We start from the raw sequence: 21193 nt of genomic DNA, 5'->3' as shown, positions 1-21193 counted from the left end.
TACTCTCTTCCTTCTCTGTTATTAAGGCTGAAGAAGAGTTAGTAAAGGCTCAGAAGGTATTTGAAGAGATGAACGTTGATCTGCAGGAGGAGCTGCCTTCACTATGGAATAGGTGAGTGCTGGAAGTTTTCCCAAGGTATGGTTGGAAGGGCGTGAAGACCTTCCACTGCTCCACGGACCTTCCTGTATCACTGTTCTCAGCTTGGGCTAGGTTTCTGAATCATCTCAGAGAGTCTGTCCTTGCTTTCTGAATCACCTCAGAGAGTCTGTCCTAAGATTCCCCCCAGGTGGGTTCACCTTGGTCTTTCTTCAGTTTGGTACGGGATCCTAATGACAAACTTTTACCACAAAGAGAAATGGTGTTTCCCCACCAACTCTGCCCAATTCTCCTGCGCATTGCCCTAGCTTCTGCTGTGGACATCAGACAGAGCAGGCTGGGTACGTCAGCTGACTGATGAAAAGCCTGAGAGATCTATACAGTGACAGTGGTTGGAGAGGGCTAGGAGGGTGGTGCCTTGCTCACTTGTGTCTCACCATGTAAGCTTATGAGCACTCAGTGAAGCAGCAGGTGTTAAACAACAGGGAAGGTGAGCGGGCAGGTTGGATGTCATCTGTGAATGCTGTTTCCAGGTTAGAGCAGTTGGGTGAACAAAGCCAAAGGAAAGGATCCTGGTGGTGACTGCCTTCTCTTGCCCATAACACGTGCTTCTGGCTGTGACACAGGACCTAGTGAAGAACTAGTGGTTACAGCTGTCCTCCTGTGGTGCTCTATTTAACAAAATGTAGCTTGGGTTGAAAAAAGATGGAAGATGTGATAGATCAGGGTTTTGCCACACCAGTGATTATGATGATAAAAAGGGGAGAGAAGAAGCAGGCTAACTAACAGGTAGCTTGGAGGATGAACTGGAGAGCACTAGGAGGTGATGTATAGGGAAGGCAAGCCAAATCCTTGTCTCAGTTCCTTATTTTTAAATACAATGACCATATCTGGGTTTGCAGTGCTAGTCTGGGGGAAATGAAGAGAGTGGACAGCAGCAGAGTGGGGAACAAAGTACTGATTCACCCCCTCACCCCCTTTTCCTCCCAGCCTGGGCTGTTTGCATGCAGCAGCATGCAGGCCTGCTGAGGAAGCAGTTGGGAGGGATGCAGGCATTTCGGTGGCTACATGTGCAGAATAGTGATGCTGCTGGCCTTTGAGGGAAGAGAGTGTCTCACTCCTGCTGTTGCTCCTCCAGCTGGGCACTGGGATCTGCTGGCAGGCTGGATACAGGAAGCAAGGAGGCAGGCGGCTGCGGGGATTTTGAAGTGCCACAGGTTGTTCACAGGCTCCTGCTGTCCAGCTGATCCTTTTGCATTCCTGTTGCTCTCTGTGCATATCCTGTGCTTTCTTACTCTTCTGCCTTTAGAAGCAAAGAGTTCACACTTTTGCTCTTCCCTGGTGCTGAGGGACTTTGGAGTGACTTAATTTCTCTCCTGCCAGTTCCCTCAGCTTTCCCCACACTATCACAACTTCCATCATTTTGCTTTCCATCACCCTACCATTAGTATGTGCTCCCCCCACCCCCCACACCTCCCTATCCCTTTTGCCAGCACAAATCACAAATTCAGATCTTACCCTACCTGGCCTCCTCCTCCTGGCCTTTGCTCCACCGCCCCTTCCACACTTCTTTGCTGCCATTCTCTTCCAGCATGTGCCAGGCCTGACAGAGTTGAGCTCAAATGGGAATGGTGGGTGGGAGATAGCAGGTGAGGCAGAGATGAAAGCTTTTGGGAGAGCATGGTGTCCATTAAGTTCTTCTTTCTCTTGTTTTTCATTTGGCAGTCGTGTTGGTTTCTACGTCAACACATTCCAGAGTATAGCAGGCCTAGAAGAAAACTTCCATAAAGAAATGAGCAAGGTAAGACAATTAGCAGCTTGTCTTATTAACACACCCTGTTCTCTCATCACTGCTATTTGAGAAAACTAAATGATATGACTGGAGAAGAAAGCATTTACCCTGTATTAGAGCAAAATGTTAACCCTCAGACTTTTTCAAGCAACGTGGGGGAGGGTCTATCTGAGTTAGTAATGTGAAGGGATGGAGTAAGGGGAGAGAGGGTAGAGTACCACTGCATGCTGCATGGAGTTTGTGTCACTTGGCTCACTTGAAGATCCACAAAGGGGAGGAAAGCCACTTTCAGGTCTGTCTTGCTGCCTTTTCTAATTCCTCCAGAATCTGGATCTGTAACCTATAACCAAGCCATCTCAGCCTGGCATCTGTTTGCAAAAGAAGCCATCTGAATGCTTAGCATGGCCCTTGCATGGACTGCCTGGTGGTCGTGGGCTGGGAATCAGGGCAGTAAGCGGCGTCATAGTCTGGTGGCAGGCTGGATTTGGGTGGTGTGCCAGCACCCAGCAAAGACCTCAGAAATAGGCTGTGGGAAATCCTCCCATTGCCACTTTCCTTTAGAGGAACGTTTCTATCATTAGTTACTTCTCCTAAAAGCTCAGTAAGTCTTGTGTTCCTTAGTTTTCTATGCTGCTCCTAAGGCATGCATGCTCTCTGTAAATCTTAGCGAGCAACTGAGAGTCCATCTGGAAAAGTCTTGTATTCCTCCCTCCCCAATGTCATCCTAACAACAAGACAGCCGCTAAGCAACCAGCAACTTTATAGTCATTCAATTCCCAGCAGTCAGGGGCCCACTGCCTTGGTGTAATGCATCAGTTTGGAGCCCTGCTGACACTTCACGGGGACCTTTCCAGTTAATGGCCTGCCCTTCTCCACTGGGGAATGAACTTATCATTAAGAGTAGGGAGGTTTATTATAATTATCAGTCTGCTGTTAAGTTATATTCAGCAAAATGTGAGAAAGATGCCTGCTAGAAAGGAATTCTGCTCTTGTATCATGTCTTGGATTTTTCTTTCCCTGTGACTTTTGTGTGAGAGCAGGCCTTTAGCTTTGTTCCATGAAAACCATCTGTTTCTTATTACTGCACTAGCATCCAATTAACTGCTGGTGTTGCCGGCACAATGCCTCTGACATTGATTGCATTGGATCCCTCCTCCTGCCGATGATAAATCTGGCATCTCATCTTGTTTGTGAATTGGCTGTTTCAGAATAGGAGTGTCCAGGGTGAATGTTTCAGCCTTTGGTGTTGGGAAAAGTTTAACCCCTAATACTGCATTTTTTCTAAGAGATCCAGGTCCTGCCTAAACCTGGATGGCCCAGGCAGCCTGCGAGGTGAAGGCTTGCTGTTGACGTAGTAGTTCTGTAGTTGCATTTTAAATGTCCATATCCCAGGTTCATTAGAAGGTATAAGGAGCAACTTCGGCTACAAACCTGGAGCTTTAGTCCCAGTAAACAGAAGACCCTCAGGTGAACGCTTGGTCTGGTACTGCAGTAGTACTGGGCAGCACACAGGTTGGGGCAGGTGACACAGAAGCAAAGAGGATGGTGTCTTAGGAGGACAGAGCATTCCCATGAGGTGCCAGCAGCTCTTCGGTAGTCTGAATGTAGGGTTCTTTACCCCGTGGAGGAGTGGAAACAGATGTAGGGCTGTTTTCTCATGGGACAGCTGACTGCACAAGTCAGTGCTTGGGTCAGCCTGTGCAGGCCAGTGCAGGCTCTCTTATGGCACTTGGGGTTCTTCTCTCATTCTTTTTCTCTCTTTTGTTTTTGTATTTTGCAGTTGAACCAAAACCTCCATGATGTCCTGCTGGGTCTAGACAAGCAGTATTCAGGCAATGCCTTCCCCATTAAAGCACAGCCGAGGTGAGTAACCGGGAGCAATGTCTTTCCCTCAGCAGGGGAGGAAGGACTGGGGGGTCTCTGCTGGGGTATTGAAACCTGCATGGTGTCACCTGAAGAGTGATTTGATTGTCTGCGTATAGCCAGCCTTGAGAATCCCTAGAGGATATCCAAGATTGCACTTGGGGCTGGGAGACACGATGCAATACCTCCTACCTTTGTAGGATAGCAGCTGGAGGCCTCAACTTTCACTATTTGCTGATATTTAGGCAACCGACTCACCTCTGCTGTTTTTAAAGTCAAATTCCATAAACCAGTGCTATAACACTGAGCTCCCTTTCCTTCTGAGTCTGGTTGTCCTGCACCCGGCCCGTTCTTTCCTTCAAAAGCTTCCCCCACATACCTGTAGCTTGTGAGCTAGAGGACCCAAGAGCCCATTTGTTTTCCAGCCTCCTCCGAACTTGTTCACTGAAGCCCCGTGTCCCTCCTGTGCTCAAAACTAGGGTGTGTTGCCTGTATGTGTATGTGTTATGGATGTAGTTACAGCCTCATTCATACGAGGCTTTCTGATCTCAGAGCACTTCCAATCTGTGTGTATGCAAGGAGCGTGTGTCCTCCAGTCCTTTAGTTTTCTTTGCTCAGCTGGGGCCGGTCCATTTAGGTTAACTGCAAAGCTGCACATTCTCCAGCACTGAGAGGGGAGGGAGAGGTCAGGCAGTGGATGAGGCTGCAGCTGGCTCCCATCCAAATGTGTGAGTGATGAAACAATGTAGGGCTCTGGCTTCCAGCTGCCACTAATCCCACATGCCGGGTGAGCAGGAGCACAGCCCAGGTCCTCAATTGGTGTATTGATGGAGGGAGGAGGTGAAGTCAGCGTGAAGTCAGGGCAAGCTGTGGTCTGAGTGTACTGATTTGGAAGGGCTAGATGAGCTGTTGACACCTCTGTGCTCCCTCATCTCTCCGCCCAGTTTAACCTCTTCTTACATTCATGCATAGACAACTTTTTTTTTTTTTTTTTTTTGGTCTCATTCTGGCAATGCATGTGGTGTTTGCCAACTTTACAGAAAGAGGAAATTTGAATCAAATTTGGCCCCTGAATTTTGAGTTGCTAATACCAAATTCCCAAGATGCGAGTAGCAATGCATCTTGCAAAGAAAGTGTCTTCTTCCTAAGTCAGCACATGGTGCCTGTTGATCACCACCAGCAAGACTGAAGCTTTATGCAGGAGGCCACAGTGCCAGTTGTCTCTGATGGCAGCATCCAGTGGGGCACTTGCAAGAGGATGAGGTAACAGGACAGATGAAGGCCAGAGCCATTGCTTTGCCAGCTCCTTCCTCCTCCTGCCTTTCTTACTCAAGTAATTGATGGCAGGCTATAGCGACAGCTGGGCCTACACACACTGCTCTGGCATGAAGTTTCTGGCCTGAAAGAGTTTCCAATGAATTAATTAGATTTCTTATGACTTCAGCCCCACAGACTGCTAGTCTCATCTGGGGAGGTAATAGGTGTCTCTGTTGCAGTTCGGTGCTCTTTCTTTGGCGAAGACTAGTTGGCCCTAAAAAAAGAACAAAACCCCAAGTGCCTACACAGAGGTTCCTGTGCAGGTAGCAATTTGAGTGCTGCTGCATCACCTGCTTAAACCTCAGCTGAGAGGACCGACCTGCCCCAAAACAGTTGTGATACCCCTGAGTGAAGTGGAACAGGATATTGTAGGAGGATGTGTCCAAGGTCTGCCAGGACTGTAAGTGTTTTGCAGGGATCAGGAAATGCCATGAGGCACTTGTGTCTCTTCTCCACATCTGGCCTCTCAGTGTGGTTCAGGGCTGGGGCAGAACATGCAGGAGGAAATATCCCTCACCAATCTGACTGCCCGTTGTGGCCCGGGGTAGGAGCAGATGCTTCCCTCGTCCTTCTCTGCTGGGCAGAGGATCAGAGATGGGTACAATGGCAGGAAATGAATGAGGAGGTGTGAGAAGAGATGCAATTATCCTCATACATCACTACAGCTGACAAACCTGATGCTGGCTGCGTAGCATAGAGTAGCTGATGCATTTCAGGAAACTTCAGAGATGTTTGGATTTTGTTTCTGAAGGAGTTTGAACATTCATGGTTGTCAGATGCCTAGAAAACCTAGGAGGTCTATAGTATTATCCTACTATAACTGGACAGCTTGGAAAAAAACATAATAGGAAAACTGCTGATTAGGTTCCACATTAAGACTGGTGCACAGATGGCACAAAGGAGAATGGGGAGCTTGCTTCTTGTGTACCCGCATTTACAAGAGTGAGTGAGGAGTTGCAATTACCCATGGGGGAAGAAAGAAAAAATAAAAGGATCAGTGTCACAAAGTTCTCTGCTGATCTATGCAGTTTCCTTTTTATTCTTATCCATGTGCACCCTAGCCCCATATTCCAAGAAACAGGGACAAATCTAGTTTGTTAACGTATCTGCAAATCTTTGACAGGCACAAAAAGACCTCTCCCACCCTCTCCAAAGGCCAAAGCTTTGTAGGAAGCAAGGAAAGAGTGTGTTTGTGTGTTTTTGTGTTGTGTGTATTTGTGAGAGTAAGAGAAGAGTGCATGTCATCTGGATTGCTGTGAGTTTTGTGGCACCAAGTGACCGAACGCTCGGAGGCTTGACTTTTCCTCGCTGGTTTGACTGTGCCATCCTGTAACGGAAACGATTTGCGTGCCGTCCTCAACAGAAAGAAAACTAAACTGTTCGCCAGGCTGAGGAAAAAGATGAGCAGGTACCGGTACGGAGAGCAGCATTTCGATCTGTGTTTGATTTAGTTCCTAAAACTGGAGAGGCTGTTGCTGGACTCTAACAGCCTGGCACGTGTTAACCCTGTGATGGGAGAGGGGTCCTCTGCATGATACCGTGTGTTCATGGCCTGCTGGGTCCTGCTGAGATCTCTGTGTCTGGATAATCCCATTAACTGCTTGTGTGTCTGGTTTGAAGCCTTGCTTCCTTTCCTCCCTAAGAAGGCACTGGGAAAGTTCAGGCATCGTCTGCTCGGTTGTTTTTGTGGTGACTAAAAGCGTGGTGCTGGGTTGTGCAGGGGAAATACGGGGTATTGTGGTGATTAACAAGATCTGGTCTTACCTTGTGACGCTTGCCCTTTTGAACAGCTCTGAAATGCTGCATTCTCATTCCCTGCCTGGCCCAGGAGGACCAATTTCATATGTAGTCCTGTCCTATCTACCTGGTGTGGTGGGAGGACGTTGATGTGGGAGAATATCACTTCTAGGGTTTTGCTCTTTACTTGTTCTGCTCTTGATATCCTCACCGTTGTGCTCCATTCATTTAAGATTTGTGCAGAGCTGAAGGAAGGGGAAGCCTGTTGTCCTGTATAAAGACTAACAGCAGCAGCTTGCCTTTCAAGACAGTCATGTCATTGAATAACTGGATTGCTGCAGTGCTCAGAGTTCCCATAGCCAAGGTCAAGGACTCCGACAAGAATGTGCTCTGGGGCAAAGTGGGGATTGCTGCATAGCGGCATAGAAACTTCCCCTAACTCTTGCTTTTCTCAGTCTTTGTGTTGATATTCCTTCCATGGGGTCATTATAGGAACAAAAAATATATATATATCCTTTTAAATCTCAAGATGTTGTTCTGCCAGCAGTAAAAGCAAGTGCTGGTGAATTGGGATCCCTGCTTTCTGATCCTGGCTTCCCACTGGCTAGGGCAAATTGTACAACCTTTCTCTTTGTGTCTGTTGGGCATCCTGTGTAAAATGGGAAGCTGGAGGGAAGAGAATGGTAATTTCACAGGGAAACTGATGGGCACATCTTAACTATTTCCTCAAATGAAAAGTAGTGAGTGAATGTCATGTGAAAAAGGAGGATTTATAGGAGTATTTCTCTGGATGTGTGTGTCTGACCTTGGCTGGGCAGTGTTGCTGTGACTGCACCAGGAGGTGCAGCATTTGCAGTCGTTGTAGCCTTTGTGGATGCCCCAGCAGAGGGAGAGCCTAGGAAATCTCATCTGGATGAGCTCTACCCACAACATCCTCCAGACAAGGTCCTGCTGGCCCAGCAGCTAAGGTGTTTGACCCTGGCTTTGCTGGAGGTTTCTGCTGTCAGAGCAGCTGCAGGGGGAGCAGAGAAATATGCAAACCCTGGTGCAGGGAAGGAGGGTCAGGGACTTGGTTGCTCTTTGATCTGCAGCAAAAATGTACATTTGTGCCACTGGATGCCTGGGTATGGAGGTGTTATTTTTCTTTTTCTGTCCCTCCTTTTCTGGGGAGTGGAAATAATTCTAGTGTTCAGACAGCTTTGATGTTAAAAACAAACAAAAAAAAGCCACAAAAAAAGCCTAATTACTTTGGGCTAAAAGACGCTATCTGAGCCTTAGCAGAGATGCCAACCTTTTTTGTTTTTCTTTTTAACTTGAGAACTTGGCAGGAGGTGACTTGTCTGTTTTTACCATATTGGAGATTTGGTTCCATCCTCTAATGCAGGATTGTTACTAGCGTATAGGAACCCCATCTGCAGATTTTAGTCGTCTCTTCCAGAATAGATGAGGCAGCCCAGTGAAGGGTCTGGAAGTTTAGCAGCACTCGGAGAGGCTGGGCGATTTGCAGTTTTCCTTCAGTTGTAACTGTGTTAGACCTTGCTCTTGGCTCTCAAAGAGCAGAGTGGTTTTCCCGTTCCCCTTCTCCTTTCTCTTCCCCTTTCCAGTTGCTTATAAACAGGTGTTGTTCTGACAATTTTTTGTGATATATTTGGTCAGTCCCCACACTTGCTTGCTCCAGGAACACAGGGAAAAGCGGTCTGTTTGGAAACAGGGTTTTGCTCCGTGCAGGACACACAGCGTGTGCTCGCCTAGGACCTGTGGAGGCCCCAGGGTCCTGGTGAGGGGCAGACCTGGTGCTGGTCACCAAGTTGCTGAATGCGTGCAGAGCAGCAAGTGCAGGAATAAAGGTGCTGCTTGTGGGGCTGGTAGAGGCTAGGTCAAAATTAGCAGTGGCATTTTCCTACAAGGATCAGCCAACACATCAAACAAGCTGTAAATAGCAGTGACTTAATGAGGGCTTTAGTGTGGGGCCCTCTCAGCCCTTCTAGGATGAGGGGAAGAAACTGGTCTGCCTTTCACGTGGGAGTCTTTCAGCAATATGTCTCCAAATTAAGCCACTGCCAGACACCACAAATACATTACCAAAAAGCTCTTTCATGGCTTCTAGAAAAGGAGTGTGAACTCCTTTCTTGCCAGGAGAAAAGTCCCTTTCACGTGCTTAGTTGGAGAAACGTACACTAGTGCTGGTAGCCAGGACTCCCCAGTCTGCCCAGGAGTTTGAGAAGTCCTGGCAGTCCGGCCACAGATCTCTGTCCTCCATCTCCTCCAACGTGACTCTAGTAACATTTTTTCTTTCCTCAACTCTAGCACCAGGAGGTATTTTTTTTACATTTTCACAAGCAAAACAGTTAGATTGAGGAACATATTGCCTCACCTCTTCCTGATTTTTCCCCGGTTTAGTTCCTTGATTTTGTTCGCCACATTTGAAGCCTCTCACACGCACTTGCCCATGCCTTGGGACACCTCTCCGGGCTGAGCATTTTGCAGTCCCAGGCAGTCCCACGCAATTCATCGCTATCATTCTCATCCGTCTGCAGCAACCCTCACTGGCATGAGGGTAGGACCCCCTTGGAGATCCCAGAGGCGATGCACTGGGGTGCAGGATCTGTGTCTTCAGTGTGGCTGGGCTCAGCAAGGTCATCATGCCAGCCTCTGATGGTGCTGTAAATGGTGTTGCCATGGAAATAGTACCAAGATAATGCTTCTCCTGAAATCGTTTCGAGGTTTCAATGTTGTGAACATGTTACGTGGAGCCTGCTGTTCCCTGGTAACTCTCATTTAGAGCAAGACTTCCTTACCTTCACTCCAACCATTATTACCTGTAGCACATTATTATCTGTAGCACAGCCTTGGCAATGTCACAGAATCCTTCCTGCAAAACCCTCTGTGTTGAAGTGACTTGGGGGGGACATCTTAGGAAGGTCGCTAGGCATGTGCAGTCACCCTGGAGAGCTGCAAAGGTCAATGTATGTGTTCCTTAGTCCTTCCTCTTCCCCTTTCCCTCTTCCTCTCAACCTTTGGCGTGTGTGCCCCTGACTGAGAGCTGCTTGCACAAAACACCCCTGGGTTTGTTGCATCATGTCGGTGTGCTGCCGGCATCAGTGTCATCAGAAACACCCGACCTGCATGTGGACCCGAGAGCAAGCGCTTTGTGGGAAAAGGTGTGTGGGGTGTGTGGATATGGGGTGGAAGGTGGGGGAATGGGTGAGGGCAAAGTGAATGAAGAGGGAATGGGGTGGGAAGCTTGAAAGCTGGAATGCTGAGCAGGGGGAGATGCTTGCTTGGGGAGGGGAGTTTTTTTGAAATGTCTTGCTGTCCCTTCCTCCTCTTGCTGTCCCCTTACTTGTGAGTGTTTAGGATTGAGGCCATTGTGCATGTTAGCCCATGACTACCACACCTTGGGCATCCAAGCGTGAGTGGACGTACATCTCCAGAGCTCTGGGCTCTCCTGGGGCAGTGCAAAGAAATAATCTGTGTGTTCCTCAGAACCAGGTCTACATGGCTGCAGTTGTGGCTCTGTGCCAGGATTTATTGTCTCAGGCTGGAGCAAAGGATCTGTGCCTTTCAGCCTTCTTCCAGCCTTCTCCCTTTTTTTGTAAGTGGAGGCAAACACTGCTCCCTCTAGATGAGGCTGCACAGCCCGTTTGAAATATTCTGTAATATTCTGTGTTCAGCTGTGCATAGTTTTGCCAAATTGCAACCACTTCTGCTAAAATATCCTCTACTAGTGTGAGTGCTTCTGCATGACTTGAGATAAACTGATTGGTTGCTTTTTAGGGAGCTGAGTTTCAGCCAATTTTTTAAGCTATTCCTGAGAATAAGGCTGGGAAAATGAGTTTAGTTTTATCCCTGTTGAAACTCTCTGTTAACCTGAATCTCTCATGGTTCTGCAGGTTGAAGCACAGGTTTGACACTCAGCCAGGGCATGCCTTTAGGGAAAGGCATTTGCCTCTTGCTATTCCTTTCAAAAATCCAAATCTGCCCAAGTAATGAACCAGCAAATGCCATTGGCATATGCTTCCTGCATCTTAATTCTCTGACGAGTCCCTCTTGACTGTGTTAGAAACAGTCCTGGAACAAGGACCAGCTGGAAAGACAAAGACAGCAGGGGTTCATCGTAGAAAACAGGCTGAAGAAACTTTCCATAGTAGGGAACAGTTTATTAGTAGCCAAAATCTCACTGTTTCTTTGCTGTCTGGAATGATCTGTGAAACTTTGGGCAACTTTTTCCATCTTCCAGCTCAGCCAGTTCGTACTATGTAGAGTAATATGATAATGTTTTATTACTGCCTTAGTTCGGGTGTTGCAGATCTGCATATGGGTCTGTTGGTCACAACCCATGTGGGTGTCAGTACAATTCTACCCAGAGAAATTTTTATCTGTAAAATGTATAAAATTAAATGAGTTAGGATCTACCAGAATTAAGGATGCCTGCGGGTTTTTTTATTTTGATTTGTTCCACTCCTCCCTCCCCTCCCTCCCCCCAAAATGTATTCATGCAGTAGGAATTTATTGGGAACCTGCTGCCCAGTAACCCTACTTCATTGTGTTGGGCTGGAAGTGACTCAGCGAGGATGCTTCTCAGAAAGTTTGTAGAGGCTTCACATATCTTCATCACATGTCTGGACAGTGAAGCAAAGAGGTAAAGGAGGCCAGTGATCTGTGCTGGTTAGCACAACTTCTCCTAGGCCTGGCTCAGACTTCTCTTCTCTCTCTCTGTCTGTCTCTCTTTTCTCTCCATCTCTCCCCTTCCTTCAGTGACAGCACCCCAGCGAAAGCAAATAAAAGCCCCTCGCCTCCACCAGATGGATCTCCCATCACCAGCCCTGAGACCAAGACTGTCAACCATGAGCTGGAACCGTCCACTTTGGAAGCACCTGGGGCAAGCATCCCAAAGTCACCATCTCAGGTAGCGTCCCCATGACATTGACCATGTCTCTGCTGTATGACCACTGATGACACATGCTCTGTGAGTTAGACGTCCATCAGTTGCTTTTTTGGACCTCTTCCTGCTACTGAACACAGAAAACATAACATGATGGTTGTTCTCCATCAGTGTGGGCAAGAATGAGGTTTCTGAGGATGCCAGTTGTTCGTTGATCTTCTTTGTATTGTACAGGGAAGTACTAAAGCTGTCTCTGAATGCCTCTACAGGGGGAAGGCCAGTAATATAGGTTGGATGGCCAAGAAAATCTAGGGAGGGTGTAGCAAGGCAAGGAAGTTTGTTCTTTACACTTGAATTAACCTGTGGAATTGAATGGTAATGCCTCTTCCCAAGAACTGCTGTAAATTATGAGGGTCTGAAGAAAAAAGTTTAATATTGATATGGATAAGGAGATCATATGTTATTTTGCATTGTTTTACTTTAGCCTAGTATTTTACCTTGGGATTAAAAATAAAGGCATTATATTACACTATGAAGAAATTAGGTGCGTAGCAGGAAGGAGACTGTTATGTGGTTTCTGATACCTTCCACACAGCCTTTGTTAGTACTTCCCTTACATGGGGGACACCCAGCAGCATGTTTAAAATAGGAAATGTAGCTGCTGCTACTTAGCATATCATATGTTATGTTTCATTTTGGGATTTAAGGAAAAGAAAACATTTATTTTTCCTAAATTTTCCATATTTTCCCCTATTGCTGAGTAGGGGAAAAGCTTAGTGGAGACAAGCTAGCTGGGCCAGATTCATGTCTGGTGCCAGTCCTTGCATTTCAATAAGTGGGACACCAAGGAGCAGTCCTTCAGGAAGAATTAAAGCTGAGAGGTATTCTGGCCAAACTGGTAAGAAAATACCTATTGCTGCTAAAATAAATAAAATAAAATGATGAAAGTAACTCAGAACTTCCTTGCTGTTATCATATGTAGCGATGTGATTCCAAATCCAGGCCTGTGGAGCACGGTTGTTTCCTGTTTCTGGAATAACCTCTCACAGTATTTTTCCCTCCCCTGTGTTTTTGATTTTCAGCAGGACAAAAAGGGATATTTTCACATTGCCAAAAGGTCTTTTCCAGATTTGAGAATTGAGGATGTCTGGCTGTGTCTTTGCAGGACTTCTCCAGGGTCTCTGCACTACTGAGCATTGTACAGCTTAGAGTGGCTTCACCACCCCCAGGTGGACCCCACCTTGGAGTGGGGTCTATGGATAGAAGTAGAGAGGGTAGTGCATATTTTTCCAGAACTACCTTCCTTCTTTTTTTTCAGAGGTCACCACAACTAAATGGAAATGTGGAACAAGACATTGTCCAGATCTATTGAACTTTCACTGCAGATTTCACTTGTGCTGCCTATGGACTTGTCTTGCTGAGTTTGGTTTCTTCCCTTTCCTTTAAATACCACACATAAGCCTTGTTTTTGCCAGGCTGCAAGTGCTTGCTCATTCACTTGCTGCCTTCCTGCCCACAGGAATGGGGCTGGAAGCACCCCTTGTTGAGCAAGCAGAATGTTCCAGCAGAGCCCCATCTGGAACCTCCGATGGGTCAAAGGCAAGACCGAAATGGTGTTTGCAGCTTCTGCTGCCACCGTCTGGCCGTTCTTTCCCACTGTATGTTTTAATTAATTTTCCTAAGCCTCACTACAGTGAAGAGCAAGAGCTCCTCTCCATGTTCTCACTAGGTGCTGAGAGATGGAGCTTGCTTCAGAGGGAGGGAAGGCAAGGACAGGGCTTTTGTACTCAGAGCCAAGCCTGGTGCCTATATGGCAAGGTCCAGAAACCCAGCCCATGTCATCTTGCCAGCCAGCTGGAAGACACAAGTGTCTGTAAACAGTGCTTGACTTTAACACCAATTCAGCTTTACATGTGTCATTACTTTTGACCCACGGGTAAGTGTTTTGCTCTAGGGTCCTCCAAAGGAGGCAAGGGGCCACCTACTGTAGGGGAGGCCAGAGCAAAAAGCAACAAGGAAGTGTAGTTCTCTACCCATTTCCTCCCTGTCTGAAAAACTAATGCAAATCATAAGCAGAGGCTGTAGAGAAAAAGATGACAAAACAGGAGAGACCACATAAATACTGACTTGATTTGAACTATTCCCTGTGCCATAAAAGAGCTCTTTTACTGTCACTTTCCTTTAATTCTTGAAAACAGCTGTTTTGGAATTTCTGTGTTTTGGAAGAAGTGGCCACAACTCTCTGCACCGAGTAATTTGATGATGACACAGGACTTCAAGGGTCTGTGAAATTGTAAAGGTCAGACTTTTGCTCTCAGTTACACCACTGACAGGCACTAATGACACTTCTGAAAACAGCACGGCTGTGGTGAATTTAAACAGATCAAGCTCTGTGGGATCCACATCAGCAGGAAGATTGTAGGGGGGTTATTTTATTCTAGTCAGCAAAATAGTTCTTCATGCTTCATGCAGTTCAAGGTATAACCTGACATCAGTATGCAGTCCTGTTGTCTTTGAGAAGTGGTACTAAACTGCTGTTGGAGATAATGCTGGACAATGTGGAAGTGCTGGTCTCTAAGACACTAATGCACAGAAGAGGGCAGAATATGGACTGTTTTAGAGAAGTAAATCACAGAAGAGTCAGGATCTTTTTAGCTTTGGGTTTGTTATTGGAGCTTTCAATTTCTGCAGGTGGTGGCTCTGTTCTGAGAGTATCTTTCCCTGAAATTTCTGGTCTCTTCTTGTACCTGGCAAGCAGGTTTTCAGTAAGGGATTGTTTTTAGGTGACACGGATGCATCATGTTCTGCAAACAGTGAAAAGCTGGGAGCGAATACACTACTTTCATCATTTCCTCTAGCCAGCCATTCAGTGGAAAATGCGTGTTTGCATTCTCACTTACACTGTCTAAAGTAGGTTAACCCATTAGAGAACTGGACATATTCTTAGCAATCTGAATAAATCCACTGAGGGTGGATGCACTGTCAGGCTGAGCCTTTCAGCATGATAAGAGGGTATTAGGATGGGTTAGAGTCACAGGGTCAGATTTCATTGAGCCTTCTCTGGGATCTCCATTTGGGCTGCGCTTGTGACTTCATCAGTGTCAGTGCTCAATGGTGAAACTGAGAGCTGAGTTGGGCACACGGAAGTCACGGCTTCTCAGGAGCTGGACTTGTTCTTGCCCAAAACTGAGATATGGTAAGATGCCATGAAGGGTTCTTTCTGACGTTCCATAAGGTATACTGATAACCCATTGCTGGGCAGATCAGAATCTGGCCTCATGGCCATCCCATAAGACAAACTGAGTCTGGGTTCTCGTTGCATTAGGTATGGTAAGTATGGCAAATGGTGGCAGAACTGGCCTGATCTATCGAATCTGTTTTGAGTAACTGATCTGCTCCCTTCCCAGTGGTTCTTTGGAAGGTTGCACATGCTCTAATTATGTATGCATGTCCTGTCGATGCATATTAATTGTGTTACGCTTCTCCTCTGCAGAGGGAAACTTGCCCACGGCTGAAGTGTAACTAATGATGCCAAACCTTCTCTGGAGGCGTGTGGTTGTTTTTTTATTTCGTTTCGTTTCGTTCTGCCCTTGTCCTTCCCTCTCTCCAGATGGAGTTGACAGAACCCTTCTCTGTGCCTGTGGTTGTGATTTCCCCCACCTTCAGTTTTTGTGGCTAACCTGGTTCCTGTCTCTGGTTTTTTTGGGTGTCGCCGTCTGTGCTGTGGCCGTGTGCTCACTTGCATGCAGTTGAGGAAAGGGCCTCCGGTGCCTCCGCCTCCAAAAGTCACCCCTTCCAAGGAGATCAAGCAAGAGAACATCATCAGTCTGTTTGATGACAATTTTGTCCCTGAGATAAGTGTGACAACCCCCTCGCAGGTTAGCTGCTATGCCCTGCATTATACTTGTCTTCCTCTGAACTTTTCCTTCTGATCTTTATTCTCTCTGGAGCTGTCAAGCCATGAAACCTGGTCAGGCAAAGGAGGAGCACGAGCTCGGCATGGGACCTCAGGAGGTGAAGGGATAGATGGGGGGCCATCTTAGAGGGCAGGGTGGCTAGAAGGCAGCTTTGGCCAAGACGTTGCCCTTTGAGAACTTTAATTTACAGAGAAACGTGAGAAATGCAACTGGTGAAGATACCAGAAAGTTATCGCTGTGTTCAGCAGCAGTGCACATGGATTATGGCTTGGCTCACCTTGCATCCCATGATATGTGCCTTCCAGGCCCACAGATCCTGGGTGTGGGTGAAGCATGTGTTTTCTGCTCCTGTGCATCCCTAAGTGACGACACTGGCAGCTGTGCCAGTGGTGGGAGAAGGCAGTTTTGTACCATCTCAGTGCCTTTAGACATGGGCTTTGTGGTGACTTTTAACACCCATACCTGCGCTGGAAGGGCCGACAGGAATTGGTGGATGCAGTACAGACAGGCAGGACCGTGCCTGCTGTTAATTCAGGACTCCTGACTCTGTCACTCTTAACCAGCCAGCGGTTCCCATCAGAATGCATGTTTCCAGCCACGTGGCACCTTTTGAAGCCCTAAAAATGGAGCAACATTTTCAAACAATGTGTTTTTCATCTTCACTTTCCTTTTTATTAACATCACTGGAAGAGAGGATGCCTAAATGGGGAATTCTGTGTTGGATCTAGGAGAATGGTGGTCCTTATGTATAGGGGAGCCTGACCAGATTTCTGGCTGCATCATGAGACACATGCATCTATATTTTTTATATATATACACGTATATATAATATATATATATTTCCTAAATGCTTGTTACAGCACAAGTAATGTCGCTATCAGTGTTCATCTGTGACTTCCTTGCTAACTTTTCTTTGTATCATGCTGCTCCTTTGCCTCTGGTTTGCCACCTTCCACCCAGCTGGTGAGGAGCCAAGGTGGAGTGGGGAGGGAAGGATGTCAATGTCAGATTTTGCATTGTGATAGATTTGTTTGCAGAGCAGAGAGATGGTTTGACTGCAGTATTGGAAGGGGGGGACCACAGGCAGCTGAGCAACTCTTTCATTCTCTGTTCTCCTTTATCATACTGGACAACTTTGTCTGCCCTGTGGTTTGTATCATATATTTCCATGTGAATGCTTGCCTTTAGCCAGACATGCTCTTCTCCACCTGATCAGTGCCCTGACCCAGGATGGGATCTGCTGTGACATGCAATTGGATGGGATTTCTGAGGGAGTATTATGGTTGCCAGAACAATCTTCACTGAAGCACCCAGCAGCCACTAGTGTTCAGTGCATTGCCCAGGGCTGTTCCTGTCAGATGGCTTGGGTCCAGTGAGCTTTCTTGTGGGAGATCTTTGTAAAGGCAAAGGGTGCTAGGCCTTGCATGTAAGTCTTGAATGGCAGGTAAGATTCTTCCATGACCAGACCCTGTGCTGTCCAACCACTGAAAAAAAAGCTACAGATTAGGATTTGAACCTTTCCAATGGCTTCAGTGTGTGCTGGGGGAGTGTACTAGAATGCCAGTTGGTTTTAGCATACTGTTGTGAGATGGGTGAACTTGGTTCCTTGCCCTCCTGGAACTGGGGATATTAAAAAGAGTGAGGTGAGGATGGTCATAAGGGAGGGAAAAATCTAAATGAGCATTGGTGTAATAGGAAATTAGAGGAGGCGAAGGTGATGGTGGTACGTGTTGCATGCAGAGGACTTTCTCTTATATTATGTCTCACTTCTTTCCATAAGTTCTTCCATGTTGGGGCCATGATGTAAATGAAGACCAGCCTGACAGCCTTGGTGTATTGTTGGACAAGTGGCTACAAGGGGTAGGGCAAGCAAGTTTGGAAGATCAGTGAAAGTGGGGTCAAATCCTCCTGGACTGCAGCTTCCTCTGAAGCTGAATAGGAAGGCCATAGTGGTTAGGCTAAATCTGACAACCAGCTGTGATGGTAGTTGTTTTGAGTACTAGTGATTCCTTTGTGACTGTTTTATTAGTGGTAATCACTGAATGTGTCGTCATAATCTTTAGCTAGAGCATTATTCAAAGAAAGGTATTCTGCTGGCGTTGAAGAGGGTAGCTAAGCCTCTCAGATGTGTGCTATGTTAGAAGTCTCATGTGTGCACGTTGATGGGATGTCCTGAAATTGAAGGCATTGGAAACGGCATTTTGGAGTGCGAAGTCATTCAGATCCCTTAGCTAGTGTGAGCTGCCGTATTCTGTATTTCTGTTCCTGGAGGGATTTAGGAGCAATCAGGTCCCTCAGACTTGTCTTCCAGAAGTTTCATTGTTCTTCTGCCTAGGTCCCTGTTCCTGAGATAAGTGGTGTGGATGGCAGCTCCTATCAGTGTGGCTGGGGGTCTGTCCTGGGCCTTCTGCACAGAGGCAGCTGGATGAGCTGTGAGGAACAGATATACAGAGAAGGCCACCTGCGTTGGCAGTGGTGGCGATCTTTTTGCCTGTAGCAGGTCAGGTGAGCCTTGTGGAAAAAGCCCAGGTTTGGTTGATAGCAAAGGCATGCTTTCTGCCTGCGGTTACGGGCACAAAGCAGTCAGGAGTCACGTCAGGTGTCTGCATCCCCACAACATCTCTGCGCTTGCAGCCTTAGCTCCTGGATATCGCGTACCCTCTACTGTGCACATGTGTGTGTCTAATGCTCGTCCTGCTTTTCTTCCTCACTGCTGCCAAGTTTGATGCCCCTGGGCCCTTCCAGGAGGGAGCCAGCCTGTTGGATCTGGATTTTGATCCCATTAAACCAGATGCCACTGTGGGGAAGACCCCCACACCTGCCTCCCAGGTTGGTTCATATCACCATTCCCTCTCAGTGCAAAACTGACTTCTTGCCAAGGGTCACCTCGATCTTCTCTGCTGGATCTGTAAGTCCAGTGAGAGTCAGGTGGCTGTTAGCTAGGCCACAGGCTGGCACTAGGTGCCTGTGCTTTGCTCTAAGGATCTATTGATTGACAACTCACTCAACTCATCCATCCGTAGATTAGCATCCACTGTGTGCTGTATGGACTTAAACCATTACTCTGTGAATAGGCATTCAATCTACGCTCTGTGTGCCTGCTATAAATTGCTCTCAAAGGGATTTTTAATAAGCAGGCTCTTTGATAGCAGTTACTTAAGATGAATAAAGCTGTAGACAGACACTCAAGTAACATCAAGTGCTTTTTTTTCTTTTTTTTTTCTTCTGGGTATAACAGCCTTTGTTCACAGTAAAGTACTAGCTTTTTCCTTGAACATACTGTTAACACAGTGATGTATTAAAAAGGAAGATACCTAATTCTGCTCTGGCTTGTACCTGCTACTGTCCCAAGAGGACCATGCTTCAGTTTCTTTCTAAATGGCTGGAGTCTGTGAAGGGCACCCAAATTTGGCTGTTGTCTTTCACCCAGACATTCCACTTCATATGTATGAAATGGGTATTTTTTTCCCATGGTTTCCATTAAAATTTGTAATAACATAATTGGGATGTTTACAATATTTCTCCATTATCACAATGTCAAATAGACCTGTTTGAAACAAATTTTTGTAGCAATAAGATCTCTGTTAGGCATTTGAGTCTTCTAAATTAAGATACTACATTACAAAATGCTAGTTATTATTATAATTTAATACACCTCAATGTGCCAAACTGCTACTTTCTGGAACTTTGGGCAGATTAGCATTTCCTGACTGCATGCCTGACTGAACAAACTACATACCCAGAATACGCTTATTTTTTCCTTTACTAGGATTTGTTGTTTTTTTTTTGTCTGAACCACCAGTTATAACTTTGATAATCAGGTATATTGATATTAGGTATTAGTATAAAATCGACTTTAAAAGGGTATTATTTGTTACCCTTCCAGCAAGCAACAAATATTACACTGAGTAGGATTTTCAAAACTGCTCAACAATAGATTATTTGGTGTTCCAATATATTTATTGTTAGTGTCAGAAGTCATTAAAGAGTCTGAAATTAATAATTGTAATGGTAACCACAGTATTAAAACCTAGCACAAACCACACAGTTTTCAAAGGAGTCAAATTTGTTTCCTATAGGGCAGACAGTATGGCAGAGAGGTTAAAATATTTCACTGCTGATCCAAAGACACCAACTGAAGTCTTGATCTGAAATCATTCTTAACTGTGTTGTCTGGGGAGATAAGGGTGCATATTTAGCTCTAATAGACTACAAACTCATGATTTTCTTTCTGGCTGTGTGGTCTGCCACTTATAATTGAATGTGGCTTGTCTGTTTCCTTTCATTCCAAAGGTAGGAATAACCCTCGCTCACATGCCTTGGGACTTAATTTAGATATGCTGGGGGGAGGAGTGGATAAATTCAGGCATTAAAAAATATTTGTAAAACATGCAGAGGTAAGTGCTGTTGAATGCATATGCCTGCTTCAGACTGATCAGTGTCTATAATGTTTGTACTCACTAAAATAATCACGTATAAACATGTTTTGTTTTTGTTGCTCTTTGACATGCATAGTCTTTACCTTGGGATTTATGGGAGGTAAGAACTTCATATGGCTTTCATCATGTGTACTGTGCATGTGCCAGTGCCATCTCTTTGTGCATACCAGTTCCATTTCCCTCACTGCTTTTCTTCCATGCATCCCCCAAACCAAAGTTGCTCCGTGTAATGCTGAACCCACTTTTGCACCTTCTGTCAAGCCCTGGGAGCAGCCATGTTTGCAAATCAGGTCTGGCGCTGTAACTTAATGCCTCCACCACCAAACCACCCCAGTGCTAACTCACTTACCTTTCCCATGGCATGGTGCTGTGACCTTCTCCCCAGACTTAATCCCACTGTGGCATCATCCTCACCCTCCATCCCCCCAGTGTTTCCTAAACTCTGTGTGTCCTGTTGGTCTTGTGTGTGATGCATAAATGTCTCGGGTGCCCCTAGTCCTTACTACCTGTACCATTGGGTATACATACATGTCTGGGATTTTCTGCAGTGCTTGCTGTTCATTGACCATCACTGTCAGGCTGATGTGAAATAGCCCAGCCTGTGTCTAAGCAAAATGTTAAGAGCAGGCCCAAGACTTGCCTGTCACCTGCCACAATCCCAGCTTTGGAGCTTGTTAGCAAGGGAGACTCTACACACGCTCTGCATCTTGAACCTAAGCTGGACACTCATTTGTGCCCTCTAGATATATCAGGCCGGGGAAGGTCTCAGAGTGCTGCAGTTTAGCCCATGTAGGGATACACCAAGTACAGCTGCTTTTGAGCGCCTCTGCACAAACAGCTAGCAGTGTGGACAGAAAACACTTGGTCTGGGCACTCAAGCCTGTGACTTGAGCTGGCTGTAACCCATGGTGTAGATGTGAGCCACGTGTCCTTGGCTTGCACCACGGGATTGAGTCTTGCCAACCTTCCCCTTCTCAAAGGCCAGATCAGCATCTAGAGTCAGTGCATAGAAGGAAACAGCTTTACGCTTGCTGAGAGTCTGGCCCAAGGACTCACTGTGGCCAGTGCTTTCCTTCACACGAGCCTGGGTCGTGTTGAAAGATGTTGCCCTTGTGTGCTTTGTCAGCCATCAGTGTTTAACATCTG

General features: G+C 46.4%; 1 protein-coding gene across 7 annotated transcripts in view; it reads left to right on the top strand.

The window, feature by feature from the left end:
* BIN1 (bridging integrator 1) overlaps window positions 1–21193 on the top strand; it is a 91935-nt gene that overhangs the window by 57048 nt on the left and 13694 nt on the right. For 2 of the 7 annotated variants that reach the window (XM_082763670.1, XM_082763673.1), the window contains 7 exons: window positions 27–112; window positions 1823–1898; window positions 3670–3752; window positions 11565–11715; window positions 15441–15569; window positions 18330–18437; window positions 20124–20147. In XM_082763670.1, the coding sequence (XP_082619796.1) occupies window positions 27–112; window positions 1823–1898; window positions 3670–3752; window positions 11565–11715; window positions 15441–15569; window positions 18330–18437; window positions 20124–20147 (657 nt within the window). Of the gene's footprint in view, window positions 1–26; window positions 113–1822; window positions 1899–3669; window positions 3753–6432; window positions 6484–11367; window positions 11449–11564; window positions 11716–15440; window positions 15570–18329; window positions 18438–20123; window positions 20148–21193 lie in introns of all 7 variants that reach the window. The other 5 variants (XM_082763674.1, XM_082763668.1, XM_082763669.1 and 2 more) reach the window with 5 other exon arrangements.

Source organism: Aythya marila, assembly GCF_965140915.1.
Source record: "Aythya marila genome assembly, chromosome: 6".
NCBI lineage: Eukaryota > Metazoa > Chordata > Aves > Anseriformes > Anatidae > Aythya > Aythya marila.
The sequence above is the reverse complement of the archived record's forward strand: the minus strand, read 5'-3'. Positions and strand labels throughout refer to the sequence as shown.